The 17,396-nt window shown below is 50.5% G+C and overlaps 8 protein-coding genes across 8 annotated transcripts; 2 read left to right on the top strand and 6 right to left on the bottom strand.

Annotated features, from left to right (window-relative positions):
• Positions 1 to 83: 83 nt before the first annotated feature.
• On the bottom strand, positions 84 to 649 carry BDV59DRAFT_18308 (uncharacterized protein). The gene is made up of 2 exons (XM_073690438.1): positions 486 to 649; positions 84 to 401 (listed from the first exon to the last, which is right to left on the bottom strand). The coding sequence occupies exons 1-2, from the start codon at positions 586 to 588 to the stop codon at positions 226 to 228; spliced, it is 279 nt and encodes a 92-aa protein (XP_073548653.1). The 5' UTR covers positions 589 to 649; the 3' UTR covers positions 84 to 225.
• A 198-nt stretch (positions 650 to 847) lies between these two features.
• BDV59DRAFT_176391 (uncharacterized protein) lies at positions 848 to 1,151 on the bottom strand. Its single transcript, XM_073689424.1, has one exon. The coding sequence runs from the start codon at positions 1,144 to 1,146 to the stop codon at positions 925 to 927; it is 222 nt and encodes a 73-aa protein (XP_073548652.1). The 5' UTR covers positions 1,147 to 1,151; the 3' UTR covers positions 848 to 924.
• Positions 1,152 to 1,192: 41 nt separating this feature from the next.
• On the bottom strand, positions 1,193 to 4,058 carry BDV59DRAFT_192708 (NADP-dependent oxidoreductase domain-containing protein; the record flags this gene model as incomplete). The annotated part of the gene is made up of 6 exons (XM_073692095.1): positions 1,193 to 2,492; positions 2,919 to 2,923; positions 3,007 to 3,448; positions 3,504 to 3,752; positions 3,817 to 3,945; positions 4,036 to 4,058. 6 exons carry the CDS (start codon positions 4,056 to 4,058, stop codon positions 1,193 to 1,195), a joined length of 2,148 nt encoding a protein of 715 aa, XP_073548651.1.
• Positions 4,059 to 4,653: 595 nt separating this feature from the next.
• Positions 4,654 to 5,892, top strand: BDV59DRAFT_176387 (N-terminal domain of NEFA-interacting nuclear protein NIP30-domain-containing protein). Its single transcript, XM_073689423.1, has 2 exons — positions 4,654 to 5,002; positions 5,098 to 5,892. Exons 1-2 carry the CDS (start codon positions 4,837 to 4,839, stop codon positions 5,646 to 5,648), a joined length of 717 nt encoding a protein of 238 aa, XP_073548650.1. The 5' UTR covers positions 4,654 to 4,836; the 3' UTR covers positions 5,649 to 5,892.
• A 109-nt stretch (positions 5,893 to 6,001) lies between these two features.
• On the bottom strand, positions 6,002 to 7,831 carry BDV59DRAFT_207368 (sugar porter family MFS transporter; the record flags this gene model as incomplete). The annotated part of the gene is made up of 7 exons (XM_073694988.1): positions 6,002 to 6,665; positions 6,721 to 6,977; positions 7,027 to 7,270; positions 7,324 to 7,515; positions 7,568 to 7,643; positions 7,704 to 7,749; positions 7,805 to 7,831. The coding sequence occupies 7 exons, from the start codon at positions 7,829 to 7,831 to the stop codon at positions 6,002 to 6,004; spliced, it is 1,506 nt and encodes a 501-aa protein (XP_073548649.1).
• Positions 7,832 to 8,631: 800 nt separating this feature from the next.
• BDV59DRAFT_201207 (alpha-N-arabinofuranosidase) lies at positions 8,632 to 10,467 on the top strand (the record flags this gene model as incomplete). Its single annotated transcript, XM_073693749.1, has 7 exons — positions 8,632 to 8,738; positions 8,803 to 8,997; positions 9,050 to 9,162; positions 9,213 to 9,227; positions 9,274 to 9,362; positions 9,419 to 9,518; positions 9,572 to 10,467. The coding sequence occupies 7 exons, from the start codon at positions 8,632 to 8,634 to the stop codon at positions 10,465 to 10,467; spliced, it is 1,515 nt and encodes a 504-aa protein (XP_073548648.1).
• A 121-nt stretch (positions 10,468 to 10,588) lies between these two features.
• Positions 10,589 to 11,135, bottom strand: BDV59DRAFT_176379 (uncharacterized protein). Its single transcript, XM_073689422.1, has 3 exons — positions 10,937 to 11,135; positions 10,801 to 10,883; positions 10,589 to 10,738 (listed from the first exon to the last, which is right to left on the bottom strand). Exons 1-3 carry the CDS (start codon positions 11,048 to 11,050, stop codon positions 10,684 to 10,686), a joined length of 252 nt encoding a protein of 83 aa, XP_073548647.1. The 5' UTR covers positions 11,051 to 11,135; the 3' UTR covers positions 10,589 to 10,683.
• A 1,785-nt stretch (positions 11,136 to 12,920) lies between these two features.
• On the bottom strand, positions 12,921 to 17,225 carry BDV59DRAFT_176378 (putative VPS9 domain protein). The gene is made up of 3 exons (XM_073689421.1): positions 16,920 to 17,225; positions 16,608 to 16,857; positions 12,921 to 16,537 (listed from the first exon to the last, which is right to left on the bottom strand). The coding sequence occupies exons 1-3, from the start codon at positions 16,995 to 16,997 to the stop codon at positions 12,954 to 12,956; spliced, it is 3,912 nt and encodes a 1,303-aa protein (XP_073548646.1). The 5' UTR covers positions 16,998 to 17,225; the 3' UTR covers positions 12,921 to 12,953.
• Between the last annotated feature and the right edge of the window lie 171 nt (positions 17,226 to 17,396).

The following is a 17,396-nucleotide window of genomic DNA, read 5'->3' as shown; positions in this document are numbered from 1 at the left end:
AAGAACTGAAAAGAGTGTATTGATGTTGGTGAAGTCGCTTGGCTTGGTCTTCTTCGTGTAGGCGGGTCAACGGGCCCATTTTATATCTCAGATCAGACTGCATACAGCCAAAATGGTATGGCGAGATCACTAGACGGACAGGGAGGCGGATGAAGAAAGTCCGGCTAAAGCGAAATGAAACATACGCATCCATTCTGTGCCTTCTGTTTCGTTCGTGTGCCATCTTCAAGACACCGGAGATGGTGTCTTAAGAGACAAAGACGGACTCTCCGTCACCAGAATAGTGTAAAGCTGGATGATCGTCATTATACTGGGGTAAATTGGGCCTTGATATTTGTTACTGCGGGTTAGCGCATCCTGAGATCCTCCCGATGAGCCCGGAACCTTGGCTAGGTAGGCCACTAGTTACTGAATCAGACATTGCGCATGACCATATGACTTGGGAAGTGGATATTATGCAGGGCAGGTAACAGAGGAAAAGCCACCTTCTGCAGCCTTACGCCCACTGTCGGTAGGCGTCATATCTGGTGTCCAACAACTTGTGCCACAATAAAGGCTAACACCTAGGACTACTCGGGAAAGCTTCATGACCAGAATTGATTGTGGAGACGGAAATAAGTTATGATGACCAGGTACAAGCGGTGCAATGTAGAGAGCGACTGCGGGGTGAAGAAAAGCCGGGCTTCAAACAGGATCTGTTTCATCTATACGGCTACCCTGTTCGATTTTTCCGCCGTACACAGCCATACATTCTCCTGGGTAGGGAATTCGTTAGTATATTAATGGAAAATTTTTACATCATTCAACATCCCTTCGCTTGCTTGATCAACATTGTCGAGGCCGATAGAGCTTCGAACGCAAATCCATTCTCGAAGATGGGCTGCCAAGATGCGAAGAGACGGTCTTCAAGCCCCTTGCAGGACCTTAAGGTGTACAATTCAGCCGGCCCGCGGCCCGAGATCTCCATCGAGGAAGATCGTCGTGCCGATTATTCGATCCATGGGGTGAGCGGGTATCAGACCTGGCCATGACTATGTAACAAGAAGCATGTGATGTTCTACGAGACCAAGTGAACATTGTGTAGGAATGTCGTTGACCTAGGTAGGATATCTGTATTAAATGCAAGCAACAAACAAAGAGGAACATATGAGATGGCTGTCAAAGCCTGTGTCCATATCCATCGCCACAAAGATCAACAACGCGCCGCAGCCTTATCACATTCTCTAAGAAACAGACGGATCCCATCGCTGCCATCATACTCAGATGAGCTTTGCGGGGCGCCGGCTGCAACTTCCGGGAAAAAGGCCCTGTCCCCAAGTTCACTGATGTTAATACTTGAGTATCCAGAGGATGATGTAAGCCAAGGGTTCTCGCCAAACATTGGAACATCTTCGAAACTCAGCAGAGGGTGGGATTGAGACGGAGATGAGCCCGTATGGTTTGCTGAAGCGGTCAACATTGCCTGCCAGTCAACCTCGTCTGCCGCCCGTGACTCTGTGGGCGCTTCCTTGAAGAAGTATTCCTCTGTGTCGGATGATGGGGCTACGCTGGGGGCAAACGGGAACAGTAAGGCCAGATCGGCGCCAGTGCGAATATTGAAATCTTCATCCTGAACGATCTTTCCTCGCTGAACCCCAACCTCGTCACAGAGTTGTTCGACTGTTTCTGCATCACACCCGGGGAATCGGACGCGGATCGTGGACCGGTCGTGAAGTAATATCGGCAGGTCGCCCAGCGCAGAGAGACATTTGAGATCATTAAGCACAACGGCAAGATCCTTCAAAGCACGCGCAAAGTCCCCAGAGAGCACATCCAAGACATCAGCGTTCAAGGTCTCGGGTTCGAATGCAGCGCTGGGGGCGAATTTCTTCTGGAGCCCGAAGGCAGTAATGGTGGGGGAGATCTGGAAATCAACAAACGAACCAGGAGCATCGCGAGGAATTGCATTCATCTGGCGCTCAGCCTGGTCCTGGAGAACAGTGACAGTCTTGTACTTCTTGTTGCCGGTGATAGGGTCAATGCCATCAAAGCGAGCCTTCTGTCCAGACAGGAAGAAGGCACGCACGCCCATCGATACATTATTAATGACCTGGGCTGGTGCAGCCGGTCCATGAGAGAAATACCGCGCACCACCAAGCCGGCCAGCGCCAATCGCATAGCCACCTGCTGTCCGGCCTAGAGTTCCGCCAGTCAGGTTCGGACGAAGAGTCGAGGCGAAAGGTGCCCGCGACGTCAAGCGGTTGATGTTAGCTGCTACTCTGGAGGTCTGATAAGTCGCCCGATCACCCTGGAGTCCAGTCCGAATATACGAGACGAAGCTGGATGCGCGAGTTGAGAAATGACGGCTCCGAGCCTGGCGGATGGCGGCAGCGCGGTTGATCGGCTGTCGGGGCGTAATGCGCGCGTATGCCGGCTGCAACCGTAGAGTTCCTTGCTGAACTTGTTCAGGGAATTTGGTTCTGATCGCCTTGTAGGCCTTCGCATAGGCAAACCTAAGGGGTGAGTGTCAGCAACACGGGAAGTAACTAGTATGTCGAGGAGTAGCATGACTCACCTAGCTGCTCTCCACAACTTGGGGAGCAGCAGGTGCCCACTAGAAGGAGGCATCCTGGCACTTATCCGGAGAGAAAAGTATCTAGAGGTGGTAGCAAGATGGATGAACCATCCTTGGAATGATGGAAGTAGGAAGAAAGGGACGAGGAGGGGGTGCCTGGAGATGACGGCACGCTGTGGCGGTGCTGCACCTGATCGCCACGTGCCGCAGCTGAGTCATCCACACGGAGGACTTCTTTGGTATTACGGAGTATATGTGCAGACTACGACCATATGTGCCAGGGCTGTTCATAATTGATGCATTTTTAGAATAGTCTAACACCTTTATAGTTTAGATTTTTCATATCTATATCTCTTGTAAGTACCACGCCTGGACATCATTATTTTATATCAGATCATTTACTCATCGTCGCCAAAGAAAACCTTGATGGGCAGCCAGCTGTCACCGCAGACCTTGAAGCGATCCTTCAGGTTATCCAGCTGGTTGATCTCATCAGCAGTGAGATCCCAGCCGTCAAGCTCGAAGTTAGCATCAATGCGAGCCTTGTTGACCGACTTGGGGATAACACTCCATCCCTTCTGGAGACCCCAGGAGAGCAGGACCTGCTGAGGGGTCTTGCCCTTCTTCTCCGCAAGCTGCAGAAGAGTGGGGTCCTTGTAGAGGGGAGAGTCGGTGGAGCCGAGGCAAGAGTAACCGGTCGAGTGAATGCCCTTGGAGGTGTTGTAGGCAACCAGCTTAGGCGAAGGGTTGTTAGGGTGCAGCTCGATCTGGTTCACAGCGGGGACGATCTTGCAGCTGGGATCGTTCAGGAGCTTCTCAAGGTTCTTGATGCCGAAGTTAGAAACACCAATGTTACGGACCTTGCCAGTGGCAGGAAGCTTCTGCATCTCTTGCCTGGAATTCGTCAGTGCGGACTTCTCGATGAAATTGTGGTGAGATACGGCCATACCAGGTCTTGATGAAGTCCCAGTCAGGGAGGTGCTTCGACTTGTCATTGGGGTCCGTTGAGCTGGGCCAGTGAACAAGGTAGAGGTCGACGTAGTCAGTGCCGAGACTGTTGAGGGAGGATTCAATACCATCCTGGACACGGTGGTGCCAGGTGTTATCAAGCTTGGTGGTGATCCAGATCTCGCTGCGGGGAACACCGGAGTCTTTGATACCGGCACCGACTTCGGCTTCGTTACCGTAGGCCAGGGCACTGGGGTTGGTTGTTAATACGGGCGATTCCACGATACGCAGTATTTAGCGGGATCACGACATACGTGTCGATGTGGCGGTAACCCTTGAGGAGGGCATTCTTCACGGCCTCCCGAACCTCGTTGGGCTTTGACTGCCAAGTTCCAAGACCCAGAGCGGGGATCTTGTCACCGGTGTTCAGGGTGTAGACCTTCCTGTGTATTCACAAGAGAATCTGTTAGTTTGAACCCGGTCACTCGCATACTCCATAAAGCTTCTGCAAGGGAAACGAAGGAGGGACCTACTTGGTGTGCTCGAGGCTCGACATTTTGGCTGAATATAATATGAAGCTGCAGAGGAAGAGATACGTGACAATCTAAAATATATGGAAGAAGAAACTTGGGGGATCAGTGGGCAGGGAAAACGGCCAACTTTATAATCGGGACGGGGAACGGAGGGCCGAAAGACGCAAGGCAGGTCCAACCCGCGGGGACGATGACGATGGAGGGGCAACCAATGCCCCTCCAGGCACTTGTGGGGGAGGATTGCGAAGAAATCGGTGGCCGGCGGGCAGAAGATTGTCCATATTACCCGAGCAACGGGACCATTTTACCCAGCCGCGGAGGGTCTCGCTCAGTGCACACTGGACAAAGCTTGATCTGGGACGGCAGAGGATCGGCCCTGTGGAATCTTCTCGGACTAGAGAACATCACGATGGTGGTGAATTCACACCCTTCAATGCCACCGTGTCCGAGGGCGAAAGTGTAGAACCGATGATGTGATTGGCGGTCAGGTGGATTTTGCCTAAACCCTCAGGCTCCACTTGGTCTCAGGCCAATCGGCCCTCACCGCCTATGGTTCTGCCGGGCCGGTGGGTTTCCTTCCATGACGCGCTGTTTCTCTGCAGCTTTCTCGCATCTAACATATTTACCGACCCTCTTAAATCGGCCCAGTCTTTTAGAGGTCGGGTAAAAAAGGATACTGTCGGCTGGCCCCCACACATCGCATACATTAGGCCTTCTTATCCCGTTTCCCGTTTTTGCTGCCGATCCCGAGCTACTCCGTCTTCTTGACACGTGCCTCCTCGTTGCTTAATAGCCTGTACAATGTCGTCCGGGTTCGTGTCTGCTGGTACGGACCAAGAACCGATCGAACGTGATGAGGAATGGCTTCGGGTTCAGCAAGAGTTGGAGGAAGAACGGAGGCGGAAAGCGGAGCTGGGGAAGCAAGATGGCGGCAAAAGCTTATATGAAGTCCTACAGCAGAACAAAAGTGAGTGCTGTGTTTATGGAGAGCCTTCAATGGAGGCAGGCTATACAAGAACGTCTTGGATTGACATGTTAGGGTGATTCTTCTGCGTACTCAAGTGGCGAAACAAGAAGCATTTGAGGAGCGAATAAAGTTGAAAAACCAGTTCCGCTCTCTCGACGAGGACGAGGTTGAGTTCCTGGACTCCATAATGGAGTCAACACGTGCCCAAGAGGCTGCTGTCAAGAAAGAGACTGCCGAACAACTGGAATTGTTCCGTCGACAACGCGAGGAGGCCGAGAAAACATTTCTAGAAGAAGGTTCGGCAGACGTTGCTCCCACCGCAGAGGGAGAAGATTGGAAGATCCCGGCGCGCAAACGTCGACGTGATAAAACAAAAGATCTTCTCGTTCCAGGGAAGAAGCGCAAGTCGACAACCGAGAATCCCGACGGTGCCTCCCCACCGTTGAAAGTGAGTCCGGATCCGAAGGGACCAAAAGAGAAAAACCAAGCGCCGGCGGACAAATCTCAAGACCAAACATCTCGCAAGGTACCGGACCCTGAAAGTGACTCTAAGACAATCAGCCAGGAGCAAACTCAAGATAGAGGGCCTGTCCAACCGCCTTCATTGTCACTTGGCCTGGCCGGCTATGACTCGGATTCCGAATGATGCGTTCATATAGCTGTTTATTCGGGCACCATGATATAAAGGTCACGGCCTATGTACACTGTCATTTCCTTGCAAATAACTTGGACCGGTCCCATACCGCCCCTAAGAATTTATATGGCCGATTTTTCATACAGACCTAGCAAGTTAGGAACCGTCAAATCAACCTGGATTTTAACTATTCAAAAGTGGACTATCATCCCCAGTTACTAACTAGCATGTTTAAGCGCCAATATCCAAGTTTAAGATCTGTATATGTCTGATACGCAATATATAAGCTGAGATACGTACAACATCGCCCGCCCCATTCCATGTTAATGGCTTGGCACATTTGCTCTTTTTTCCATACTAATCCCCTACTCTCTGTGCGCCGCAAACGCTTCGCGCTTCTCTTCCTGCTCCTCCAGTCTGCGCTCCAGGTCATGGGGGAGATAATTTTCTTTCTTGGTTCCAGGAACGAACCACGGAGCATTGCTGAACAAATAGTTCATCTCCTCGAGTGGGAGCTTCTTTGTTTCGGGCAAAAGCATCCAGAAAAACACCGCATTAGTGAAGTTGCAAATGATGAACAGAAAGTAATACCGATACCGAACGTTTGTCATCGCAATGGGCGTCACTTGGCCAATCATAGTGTTGAATGCAAAGGACGTCATTGTAGCAATTGACACACCCTTGGAACGTGTTCGAGTATCGAATACTTCGGCTGGTATGATCCATGACAGTGGGCCGCAGGTGCACGAGAAAGAGAAATTGTACAACCACGTCATGATGATGAAGCCCCAGTGTGCACCAGTATTGTTGACTTCTGGAGGGAACTTCGCCAGAAGAACACACGCTATTATAAATGTTACCGCATTTCCGAGGTTTCCGCCGATCAAAGACCAACGACGACCGAAACGATCGATAAATAAAATGCACAGGAACTGTGCTACAAGGGCAATCACTGAGTTAATCGCTTGGTATCGCAGTGTTTCATCACCCTCGATTCCGATCTGCCCATAGATTGTCACGGAGTAATACCTGCGGATTCAGTCAGCGCCTGTGCCACCCGACTCTGTCGAGCTTGTCGGCTTACTGGATAGCGGATACACCGGTCATCTGTACCGAGGCCTGTATAGCGCAGCAGAGGAACAGGCGGCGGAACGACGATCTGGAAGTGAACAACTCTTTGTAGGACTTGGCTTCGTGTTCATGCTCGAACGTGATACTTTCCCTGATTTGGTTGTACTCCGCAACAACCCAGGCGTCGTTCTCATTGCCATGCGCGTGCAGTTTTGCTAGTGTCTTCAGACCTTCCTCATTTCGCCCGTGGTCAATCAGCCAACGGGGAGACTGTTTACAAGTTAATGGTAGATTTTCCCAAGGGTAGAAGTATGCTGACCTCGGGGAAGAGCATAATCAACAGACCCAAAACCACGGCAGGGGCAATCTGCAAACCCAGAGGCAACCGCCACTGGGTGTTGTCCGTCGGGTCGAAGCCGATGTACGTGCCGTATGAAATCCAAGCCGCACATAGGGAACCGACTCCCAACATAAATTGTTGCAAAGCTGTCACGCGACCCCGAATATCAGGATGGCAGATTTCAGCCTGGTACAGCGGAACAATCATGGTAAGGAAACCGACACTGTCAATGTCATTAAGTACGGAATTCTACGTACTCCACGGTAATTGACTCACCCAAATCCGGCCAAAAATCTTCCACTGTATAGGTAATCCACCGTCTGCGCTCCTGTCTGAAGAGCTCCACCAAGACAGAAAACGACGCAACCGACGATGATGGTCCATCGTCTTCCGAGGCTGTCACCACTGGGACCTGCGCCAGCTGCTCCGAAGAACGCGCCGGCTGTGAACATAGAAACTACCAGTCCACTAGTCCAGTTAGCAGTTGTACAATGTACTCTGGAAGCTGAGAAAGACACACGTTTGAGTATCATTTGCTTCAAACTTCGACATGAACGATTCAGATGCAATGACCTCCGCGATCACACCCAGATCATCTTAAGACGATATAGAGTCAGCTGCGGCGTCCAGGTCCCCTTCCGTGGGATGTCACTCACATCCATAGAGGAATGATCCGACGGAGGCGAAAACGCCAACCAGGAACTGCTCTGCTTAGTTTTTCCGGAGCGCCTAGTTCAATGATGATATATGACCTTACCTGATACCACGCTGGAGGCAAGAGCATGTTGGGCGCCCAACGCAACAATCTTATCAGGTGAATAGTTCCCCACAGCTCTGGAGCGGCAGGTCACCAATATTCAAATGTAGAGGTAAGGTGCGGAGTCGAACTGGGGTATGCGGTCTTTTAAGATGGTCGGAGGATGCCAGAACACAACCACTGTACATGACCGCGGAACCATCATAACCTATGAACACCGTTTATCTCACTAGCTCTACGCCTTAAACAGGAAAAAAGACAGCTGGTTCCGGTGGAAAATTACCGAGTCGTAAATGCCAATGCCATCTGTAGCTCAACTCCCGCGGATCATGATCCGGAGTACCCCAGCGGAGTTTCCCCAAGAAGATGCCATGACCACCCACAATCTGCTATGGGAGAATCGAGACCTTGGCCTAGCACTTAGCAAGCTAGGCCGCACTTAGCCTTTGCGGGGGATAGTCCGGAGAGACCAACCGGGGTCACTGAAGCCATCCATTCTAACTAGGATGCTGATTGACGGAAGTTCTTCGGGGGTATTGCCTCGGCTTCACCACCAAGACGCCGGTTGAATCCTCCTCCCTTAGCCTTTGCCAAATCCTCGTGGCTCAATATATTCCTCGACATTATGTGAAGCCCCCGCAGGGGATTTTCCTCTTTTATCAGGGTAGTGGCATGAGGATTCCGCAGACATTAATATTACTTGTCCAGTCGCTTTCCGCCACAGCTGCTGGAAAGGTCTCGTCTATCATCATCATTTTCTTTCCTTCTACCAATCAATACCTTAACTATTCTCTTCCTAAATTAGATTTTTCACGACCGTCGTGATCATGACTACTTTCACGAAACTCAGCGAGCAGGAAGCGCCGAGTTTGTCCGTCCACCCGACCCGGCGTATTTCCAAGATCAACCCGAACATCTATGCCGGATTTACCGAGTAGGTCGAGCTATGTGTGCTGCTTGTTTTTTTCTTTCTTCCTTTTGTTAATAATAATATCCAGGCACATGGGGCGATGCATCTACGGAGGCATCTACGATCCGGGGAACCCACTATCCGATGAAAATGGTTTCCGAAAGGATGTCCTAGAAGCTCTCAAGGAGCTCAATATCCCTGTTGTTCGTTACCCTGGAGGTAACTTTATGGCAACATACCATTGGATCGATGGTGTTGGTCCAAAAGATCAACGACCTGCGAGGTCCGTACTCTTTGAGCAATTTACCGAATTATAGCGTACTGACTGCATGAAGACCTGAACTTGCATGGCTTGGGACCGAGACAAATCAGTTCGGTACCGACGAGTTCCTCAAGTGGTGTGAAGTGCTTGGGACTGAACCATACTTCTGCCTTAACTTCGGAACAGGTACAAACACCATTTTCCTCTTCAAAGAAGCAGGCACTAATGAATAATAGGAACACTTGATGAAGGTAGAATTGATCCTTATATATCCAAATCCAGTCTAACATGACATAGCTTTGGCCTGGGTTGAGTACTGCAATGGTACCAGAGATACATACTATGCCAACCTCCGCCGCAAGAATGGCCGGGAAGAACCCTACAATGTAAGGCCAATGCTCCATACGCGTGTTACAGAATAGCGTGCTAACCTTTTGTCGAGGTCAAATACTGGGCCCTCGGGAATGAGACTTGGGGCCCGTGGCAAGTGGAGCAAATGACAAAAGAAGCCTATGCTCACAAAGCATACCAGTGGGCCAAGGGTACGCACTGCAGCTTTCTAAATTGCCGACATGTCACTAACCTATCTGGGTAGCTCTCAAACTCCTCGATCCCAGCTTGGTGCTGGTTCTGTGTGGACAAGACGGTACTGCTTCATGGGACTACTATACTTTGAAGGAGTGCTTGCTTCCGCTCAACTCACCTCTCTCGACAAGCGCTGTCCCGCTCATCGACATGCATAGTATTCACCTGTACACTGCATCATCAAACCATCGCGAGAATGCCACTGCACCCCTTGCCGCGGAGCGTGCGATTGAAATTACTTCATCCCTGATTGATCTCGCCAGGATCGAGAATAAAGTCCCTGTCGACCAGCTGCGCCCTACGATCTGCTTCGATGAGTGGAACGTCTGGGATCCGATCCGCGCGGAGGGAAGCAAGGGGGCAGAAGAGTGCTACACACTCTCTGATGCACTTGCTGTTGCCGTTTATCTGAATGTCTTTGTTCGCAAGAGCAAAGACCTCGGCATGTGCTGCATTGCGCAGAGCGTTAATGTCATCTCGCCGCTGATGACAACCAAGGATGGCATCACAAAGCAGACAACCTGGTGGCCGTTGTATCTGTTCTCTCGGTACATGCGGGGCTGGACCATTAGCGCACATCTCTCCTGTAGCACATACGAAGGAGAGACCTCCCCGACGTGGGTTCGTGGCGTTAAGGACACGCCCTGGCTAGATGTTAGTGCCACCCTTGGTGAGGATGGCTTTGTCAATGTTGCTGTTGTCAATATACATGATGAGAAGGGGATACAAACTCGACTTGATGGTATTAATGGCGAAGTGTCGGTGTTCACAGTTACGGGAGAGAACGTCAGCGCCACGAATATGAAGGGCAAGCAGGAAGTTGGCATCACCCAGAGCATCTGGGATGGCAAGGGCTCCTATGTGTTCCCAAAGCATTCCTTGACTCTCCTCAGATGGAAGGCTTAAGAGGTTATTCTACTTCGCTTTTCCTTTTGTCTTCCTTCTTGGCCGGTTAGTATGATAGATTGCAGTATAGAAGACTTGAGGCAGATATGACTAATTTATGCGAATTATTTTACGCTTACAAGCTTGATTCACATTGGCCATTATTGGGCAAATAGGGGCAATCATATATTGGTAGGTAAGACAATATCACTAGACATCTTCCGTCTTTGATGGTTTCTAGCCGAAGTTTACATCATGTACGATGCCACTCTTATCCAAGTGAACATTCAATCTGCCAAATGAACAACTCATCAGCATTGCCTTACCATTCCAAAGCTGATTTTTAGGACGTACCGGTCGGGTCTATGATCCATAGTCATAGGATCTCCAGGATTCAGAATGCGGTGGGATTCAGGAAGATCCTTTTTTGGAAACGACTGTATATGGACATTAAACAAGCACTTCATCTCACATTGACAAATATACTGACATTAACATCGTTTGCAGATTCACTGATCTTCTTCCCGGCGAGTTTGAACATCCACTCATCCTTGGTGCCTGTGGCATTGTCGGATTTAACCATTCCTGGAACGAAAAGAGGCATGGTGAGATGGCAAGACGAGTAAAATGGCCTGATAAAGCCCTTATTGTGAGATAAAAGCTGTATACGAAAGGTGGCTGAAGTAAGAGACATGGTATGCAGGTAGCTTGTCTGCCTGGAGTGGTTGATACTTCGTCCAACGCGGATCAGATGACGTCATTGATGTCATGGTCCAGACTTCCACTCCAGGATTAGCGCCTCTCCGTATACTTCTGAAGTTCACCAAGTTCATTGCCGATGAGTAATTCAGACCTGTACTAGGCATTTAAATTGCTAGATAGTTTCCTTTCTATTAGAGGCTCCATAACAGTATTGTAAACCTATATTGTGTCTTCAACTGCTTGCTAGTATATATTCGAGAGTAGGCCAACCACACTCCGTTAGCAGGACGATCCAGATATCATACGAGGCCGTAAAAGGTAGGAGAATTTTTAGTTAGGGGCAGGCTAATTCCAGGCCAATGTAAATAAATGAAAATCTACGAGGCTGCGAATGAAAATAAGGAAGCTTCGAAGTGACAATATGTAACTGCCTTCCCTAGACAACCAATTGCTGAAGTAACTTCTACCAGCAAGACCGGTGTCCGTACGAGATTCAATCCTTACTCTCATTAGGGCTCATTTGCTTGTCGCCATCTTTATAATCTGAGCAGTATTACGGTCTCTTCACATACCGCAACTACACACCGCAGGCCACAGGGTATACCGCATCGCCGAAATGGGCTATAGGCGGGGTTTGTCGAAGGCATCACGACTTAGCGTGCTCTGTGACCGTCTGAAGTTTCAGTTCAAAGCGGTCACCCGCGGTACACAGACAGCTCAGCTTTCCGTTAGATCCACTCCCGTTGTGAGTATGATGGAGTCCATGGTTAAGAACAACGCGGAAGTATTACCAACCTCGGAAAATCTCCCCATAGAAGCCTCCGTTGCCCCTTCGCCTGAAGCTAGTGCCAAAACGCTATTGCGACACTGGAGTTACGAAAAGAGCTCCATCGCCGCCGCCGTAATATTCACCACCATCGCTGTTGCAGCTCTCATCATCTTGGTGTTCCTGGGAGTGCGGAAAGCCCGACGGGGCTGGGCACGTCGCAGAGAAGAGGAGAAGGGAAAAACTGTCCCCGAAGAGCCCCATTTTCGGAGGAAGACCCAGTGTCAGATCGCCCGTGAAACGGCCATCTTCAGCAACAGGCGTTCCCCTTCTTCATCTTCCCAGAAGTACATGGTTGAACAGACTGAAGGCTCGGTGAGCCGCGTATATCGCGACGCAATCAGATCTCCGGGCAGGAGTTTCAGCACGATGGGCTCTTTGAACTTGAAGGGGGATAGAGGCATTACAAAGACCACATGCAAAAAGCCAACCCCGGTGAATGCGGCTAATCTGGCGCGGGAAACGCAGGCAAGTCCCTCTCTGAGGCCAGTGATCGTTACTCAGCCCCAGATCCACCATGCAGTCTCGATGCGCGGGACACCGGTCCACGAAACAAGTGGAAATGGAAGTGTTGTGAAGGACCCTGAGGACTTGAGAACGGGCCAACGATTGCCATCCATTGGGCGAACTGTGTCCCCAATATGCAATGTTTGAGACCCTCCTCTCAGTTGTGAGGAAAGACGGTTGATATGGTATTAGTCTGGACACTCGCTGATGGTATGGTTTATGAGAGAGGGTGCCTCTGTCTCTTGTTTGTCTCCCATTCTTGGGCACAACCCTACCCCTGGGTGGATTTCTTTACACTGTCATTATTCCGTGGACTGTCGTGCCCTCAACTGAGCGCGACCTAATTCATTCTCCTCAGCCGTGTATATTTACAAGGCAGCAGGCTTAGCATGATAGAATGCATGGAACCGTCTGCATGATTTTACAATGGCTATAATTACCCAAGTGGACGGATATCAAGTCTATTCATTAGTTATATGTCATGACGGCCCGTTTCCCTTACACTCCTCAAACATCTCTCTAACCTTTTACCACGCTCTTTCTCGCGTACCAATGTATTCCTGACAAAGGCGCGAATCGCATCCCGGCCGACTTTCTCACGCCAAGATGTCCAGCCCGCCAATTCACCGACTACGACATCTTTGTTCCATGTGATCTCGCGCGACACCCGAGCAATCTGTGCTTCGGACTCCTGGATTTTGTTTTCCAGGTCTCGAACGGACTTCTGACGGGATTCTTCCAGTCCCGGGAAGTTAATGTTGAACTTTCGCGGGAGGGACGACGAAACAAGAGAAGACCGGGAGCGGGAGAGCGCACGGTTCGTAGAGGTGAGAGTTGATAGGAGGGAGAGAGGGCGAGATAGAGCGTTGAGCATGGCGGTGGTTGTGTTGTCAACGGAGGCGACAGCCGTAAGGAACTGAAGGAGAGGAGAGGAGTCGGATGACGTTGTGGAGAGATATGTTGCGTAACGGGAGAAAGCATCAATGTGGGTTTGTGGCAGAGCATTGGTTGGTTCTTTGAGGGTTGAAACGGCAGTGGAGCAAAGGGAGATTGAATCGGCCAAATCTGCGGTGGAATTCTGGAGTGCATGGCCGCGGCGGATGAGACTGCGCGTGTTGACATGAACAGAGCGCACCATCTCTTGGGCGTGTGTAACAAATTGTTCCGTCTCATGCATACCATCTGCAGTTACAGGTTCGTAGTCATCCGTGATAGACTCCGAAAGAACCTGAGCCTTTCGTCGCGACCTGTCTGCCATCATCTCCGGCTGTAGTTCAGGAACAAGGAAAAACTCCCAGAGCATTTCGTGGGTGGCAAAGGTCGGATGAGAGAGTAAGATCTTCAAGAATCTGTCTACCCTCTCTTGCATATCGTGTAGTATCGAGCGGGATGGTTTGGAATGGACTTGGAACGGACTACGGAAATCTGTAAGAGAGGGCATATAGGATGCTGGGTGCTCGATAGACAGCCATTTGGCGAGGTTTTCGAAGTCTGAAAATGTGCGGCGGCAAGTTGTGACAGTATAAGTGGTCATGTTTGCAGGCTTTGATGGGGCTGAGTTCGCTGCATGATTTGGAGCACCGGATTTGAGGACGAAGCGGACAGTAGCATCCTCCACAAAGAAAGAACGCACGACGGTGGTGATGCGGCCGGAAGGGTCATCTATTGACGAGGGAGGCTGGGATATGAGAATGAGGTCATCGATCCGATTTCGAACTTCATCATCCTTGGCGAGTTCGACGGCTGTTAAACCACGAGCTTCCTTCAGATGGACATCCACTCTGGGGTCCAAGAAGAGAATCCGTACTTGGTCAGTACGTCCGTATTTACTAGCCATCATGAGGGGCGTAAATCTCTTGTCATTAGTCGCATTCGGGTCGCAGTCACACTCATGGAGTATGCGAATAGTGATGTCAGGGTCACTGACAATGTGTAGGAGCGTATTCCCTTTTGAGTCGACATGCTCGTCAAGACGAAGTGGCTTGCTATCCCCCTGTGATTTCTGGGCGGCAGTCAAGGCTTCATTTACCATCGCCTTGTAGTCGGGATGATCATAGGATCTGCACAACGCGAACAATGGGGTTTGTCCATGTTTGTCACGCTGTCTCCACGGAAGCATGCCTTCCAGTCTGTGCATTACTGATGGCGTGCTAAACAGGTAGTGAGCGACAGTACGGCCATGCATGTCAGACTTTTTTAGATACGCAATAATAGCGTCCCTGTCGGTGGAGTCAAAGAGAAAATTAAGCAGTATGTCCACCATTTCTGTGTGGGCGAGCTGGACGGCAGCGCTCAGTAAAGTTGTCCCTTCAGTGTTTGTATCCTCGAGAATATCCTCCAAAGGATAAAATTCCTCGAGACTAAGTAAATACCTCAGTGAATCCGGCTGGCGGCTTTCAACCGCCATCATTGGAATCGAATCGCCGGCAGGATCCTGCGTTTTGGTCAGAGTTTCGATGGAGCTGTCTCCCTCAATAGCGCTCGTTATGGAGCCGATTGTTGTAGTCCGAGACGCGAATGAGATGGCTGAAGATTCTGAAAGGCTACGGACGTCCATGGAGACTTTCTTGATAGGTCGATGAATCTCTCTCGGAGGAGAGGTGTCCGCCCAAGTTTGGAAGGGGAATACATGTGATAGAGGCGGCGGTTCTGGTGTAGTCTCTGGTTCGCCGTCCTCGTTAAATGAAGAATGTCGGGACAGGGACCTTGGAAATGGTTCAGTCTCATCAGTGTCGGTGTCGGTCCTAAAAAGAACAGATTTCGACTCGATTTCGCTTGGAATGTCGTCCTCTGATTCGGGTTGGCCGTTTGGTTCCAAAATGGATCTCATATCAGAAAGTCGTCCCTGCTTGGTGGCGTTCCATAAGCGCTTATTCCGAACACTAGCTCGTCGCAACCCGGCTGAATCAGTCACCAGATAAGTCAAGACCGCTTCGAAGGTGCTCAGAGCATAGCCCATTTCGCCGCTGTCAACATCATCGACATAGATGAAGTGTTGCATATACAGAAGCCGTGCTTGTAGATGCTTTATTTGGGATCTGATAACCACCACGAGCAGTAGAGAGACCAGGACGTCTGCGTTCACTGTTACTGGAGAGCGCGACTTCTCGGAGGCATGCGGATTGACTCTGTCATAATTTCCAGGATATGACAAGATCTTAACCGTTTCCAGCAAGGTGCTTAGCATGTCATGAGGGCACTTAGCGTCCAGCATCTTACGGAACTCCTCCACCGCTCTACCAAGACGTTGGAGTAATTCCCGTTTGCCTTCTCGACCGCCTTCCACGACTATTCCCACCTGGGATACGTCTATGTTGTCCATCTGACGGATCCGAATCTCCAGTTCAGTGTCTTCAGGCTGACGAAAGCTGCACAGACGAGGAAAAAGAAGTGATTCGTGCACTTGTTCGGCGACATAACGCTCGATCAACCGTTCTACAAGCGGACCAGTGAGATCGGTAGTGGCTCCGAGGAAAGACAACTGCTGTTTATCAACCAGGCGGAATAGATCAATGGCGGCTGTCACTGCAGTTTCCAGGCTACGGCGCATGAGGTCTTCGTCATCCTCGAAATATTCCTCCGAATTGAAAGGAAGTCCTTCTCTGGGGCGAGACGACAAGCTCCGAATGGACGCACCTTCGTCGCCTAGCGTGTAGTCACCATCGCTCCGCCAATCATTATCGTCGGACATGGACGGAGATCGGGACGGTGGAGGGGGCAGCGGCTTCCCAAGTTCTTTGCCAAACTCCCGGAATAATCTCTCTAGACCCGGTTGCATTTGCCTCGCAATCATAGGGAAATGAGCCAGCAGCTCCCTGAATGACCTGATCTCCTTTTTTGGAGGCGCAGGAGCCGATTCACCGGATTTAGCTCCCGTGTTTGCGATCGCCTTTGTAGGGAGGGCCCCGGGCACTACCGCAGAGATGATCTTCGCCGGTTCGAACGAGCCTATTAATGGTCGGGAGATGTAATATACAAGCCATGGTTGGGAGTCATTGTTCGGAGTGTAGTAGAGGGCATCGGAGAGCAGCTGAGCTTGGGTCAAGGACTTGAACCCTGGATAGTTGTTGAAGGTCAGCACGTGCGAAAGACTACGGAATACATTGTTCCTCGCTGTTGTCCTCACCTTTGTTGCTATAAACCGAATTTTCCTTAATAATAACTGTGCGACCATTTGCCGTCGTCACTTGCTTTGCTTTGGCCCTACTGTCACGAATGTTCGAATCATCCTTCGCTCCGGCGGTTCCGTTCGAGAGCGGGATCCGCAAGGCATGGCTGCCCAGAAACTCCTCAGATACGACGAGGTCACTATAAAGAACCGAGGATTCGCGATCGCGCGATCCGATCAAGGATTCTGTAATCGGAACCAGAAGCACCTAGTGGATGAATGAAGATGATAAGAACCAATCTCTCCGATTGGGATTGGAGAATGACATACATGGTTCTCGATCGGTACACACTGCCCCGGAACAGTGCTTCGGAAGAAGGCACGAAGAAAAGGGTTTAGAGGGTGCATCCAAACGACTTGGAAGGCTATCCAGTAAAGGAACCCCTGTAATCATCAAGTCGCACTCATCCAACACTTAAGGGGATTCGCGGGGAGTGACGTGGGCACATGCGGCCGAAGACGGGGGAAAGAGAGTAGACCAAGACACCACGGAAGATCAAGGCGTAGAAGAACTCCAAACACCCCGACCAGAAGAAACAACAAGAGCCGAGTTGAACATGGAATATGACGTTAGTTCAGAGGTTGACGACGCGAGAGTTGCATGAGGTTCAGCCCGCAATGGGGACGCCGGAGCTCTCCTCGCGCTAGACCGCTTTTGGAAGTCTATGGTTCGCCTGCTTTTCGGCTTTCTCCACTGCATCTTTGGTCTTGAACCGCCGATCTTGGTCCCCAGGTGTGTGCTCCGGC

The sequence above is a fragment of the Aspergillus ambiguus genome (assembly GCF_047715705.1).
Source record: "Aspergillus ambiguus strain CBS 117.58 unplaced genomic scaffold BDV59scaffold_12, whole genome shotgun sequence".
NCBI classification, from domain to species: Eukaryota; Fungi; Ascomycota; class Eurotiomycetes; order Eurotiales; family Aspergillaceae; genus Aspergillus; species Aspergillus ambiguus.
This window is presented reverse-complemented; position numbering and strand designations above follow the sequence as displayed.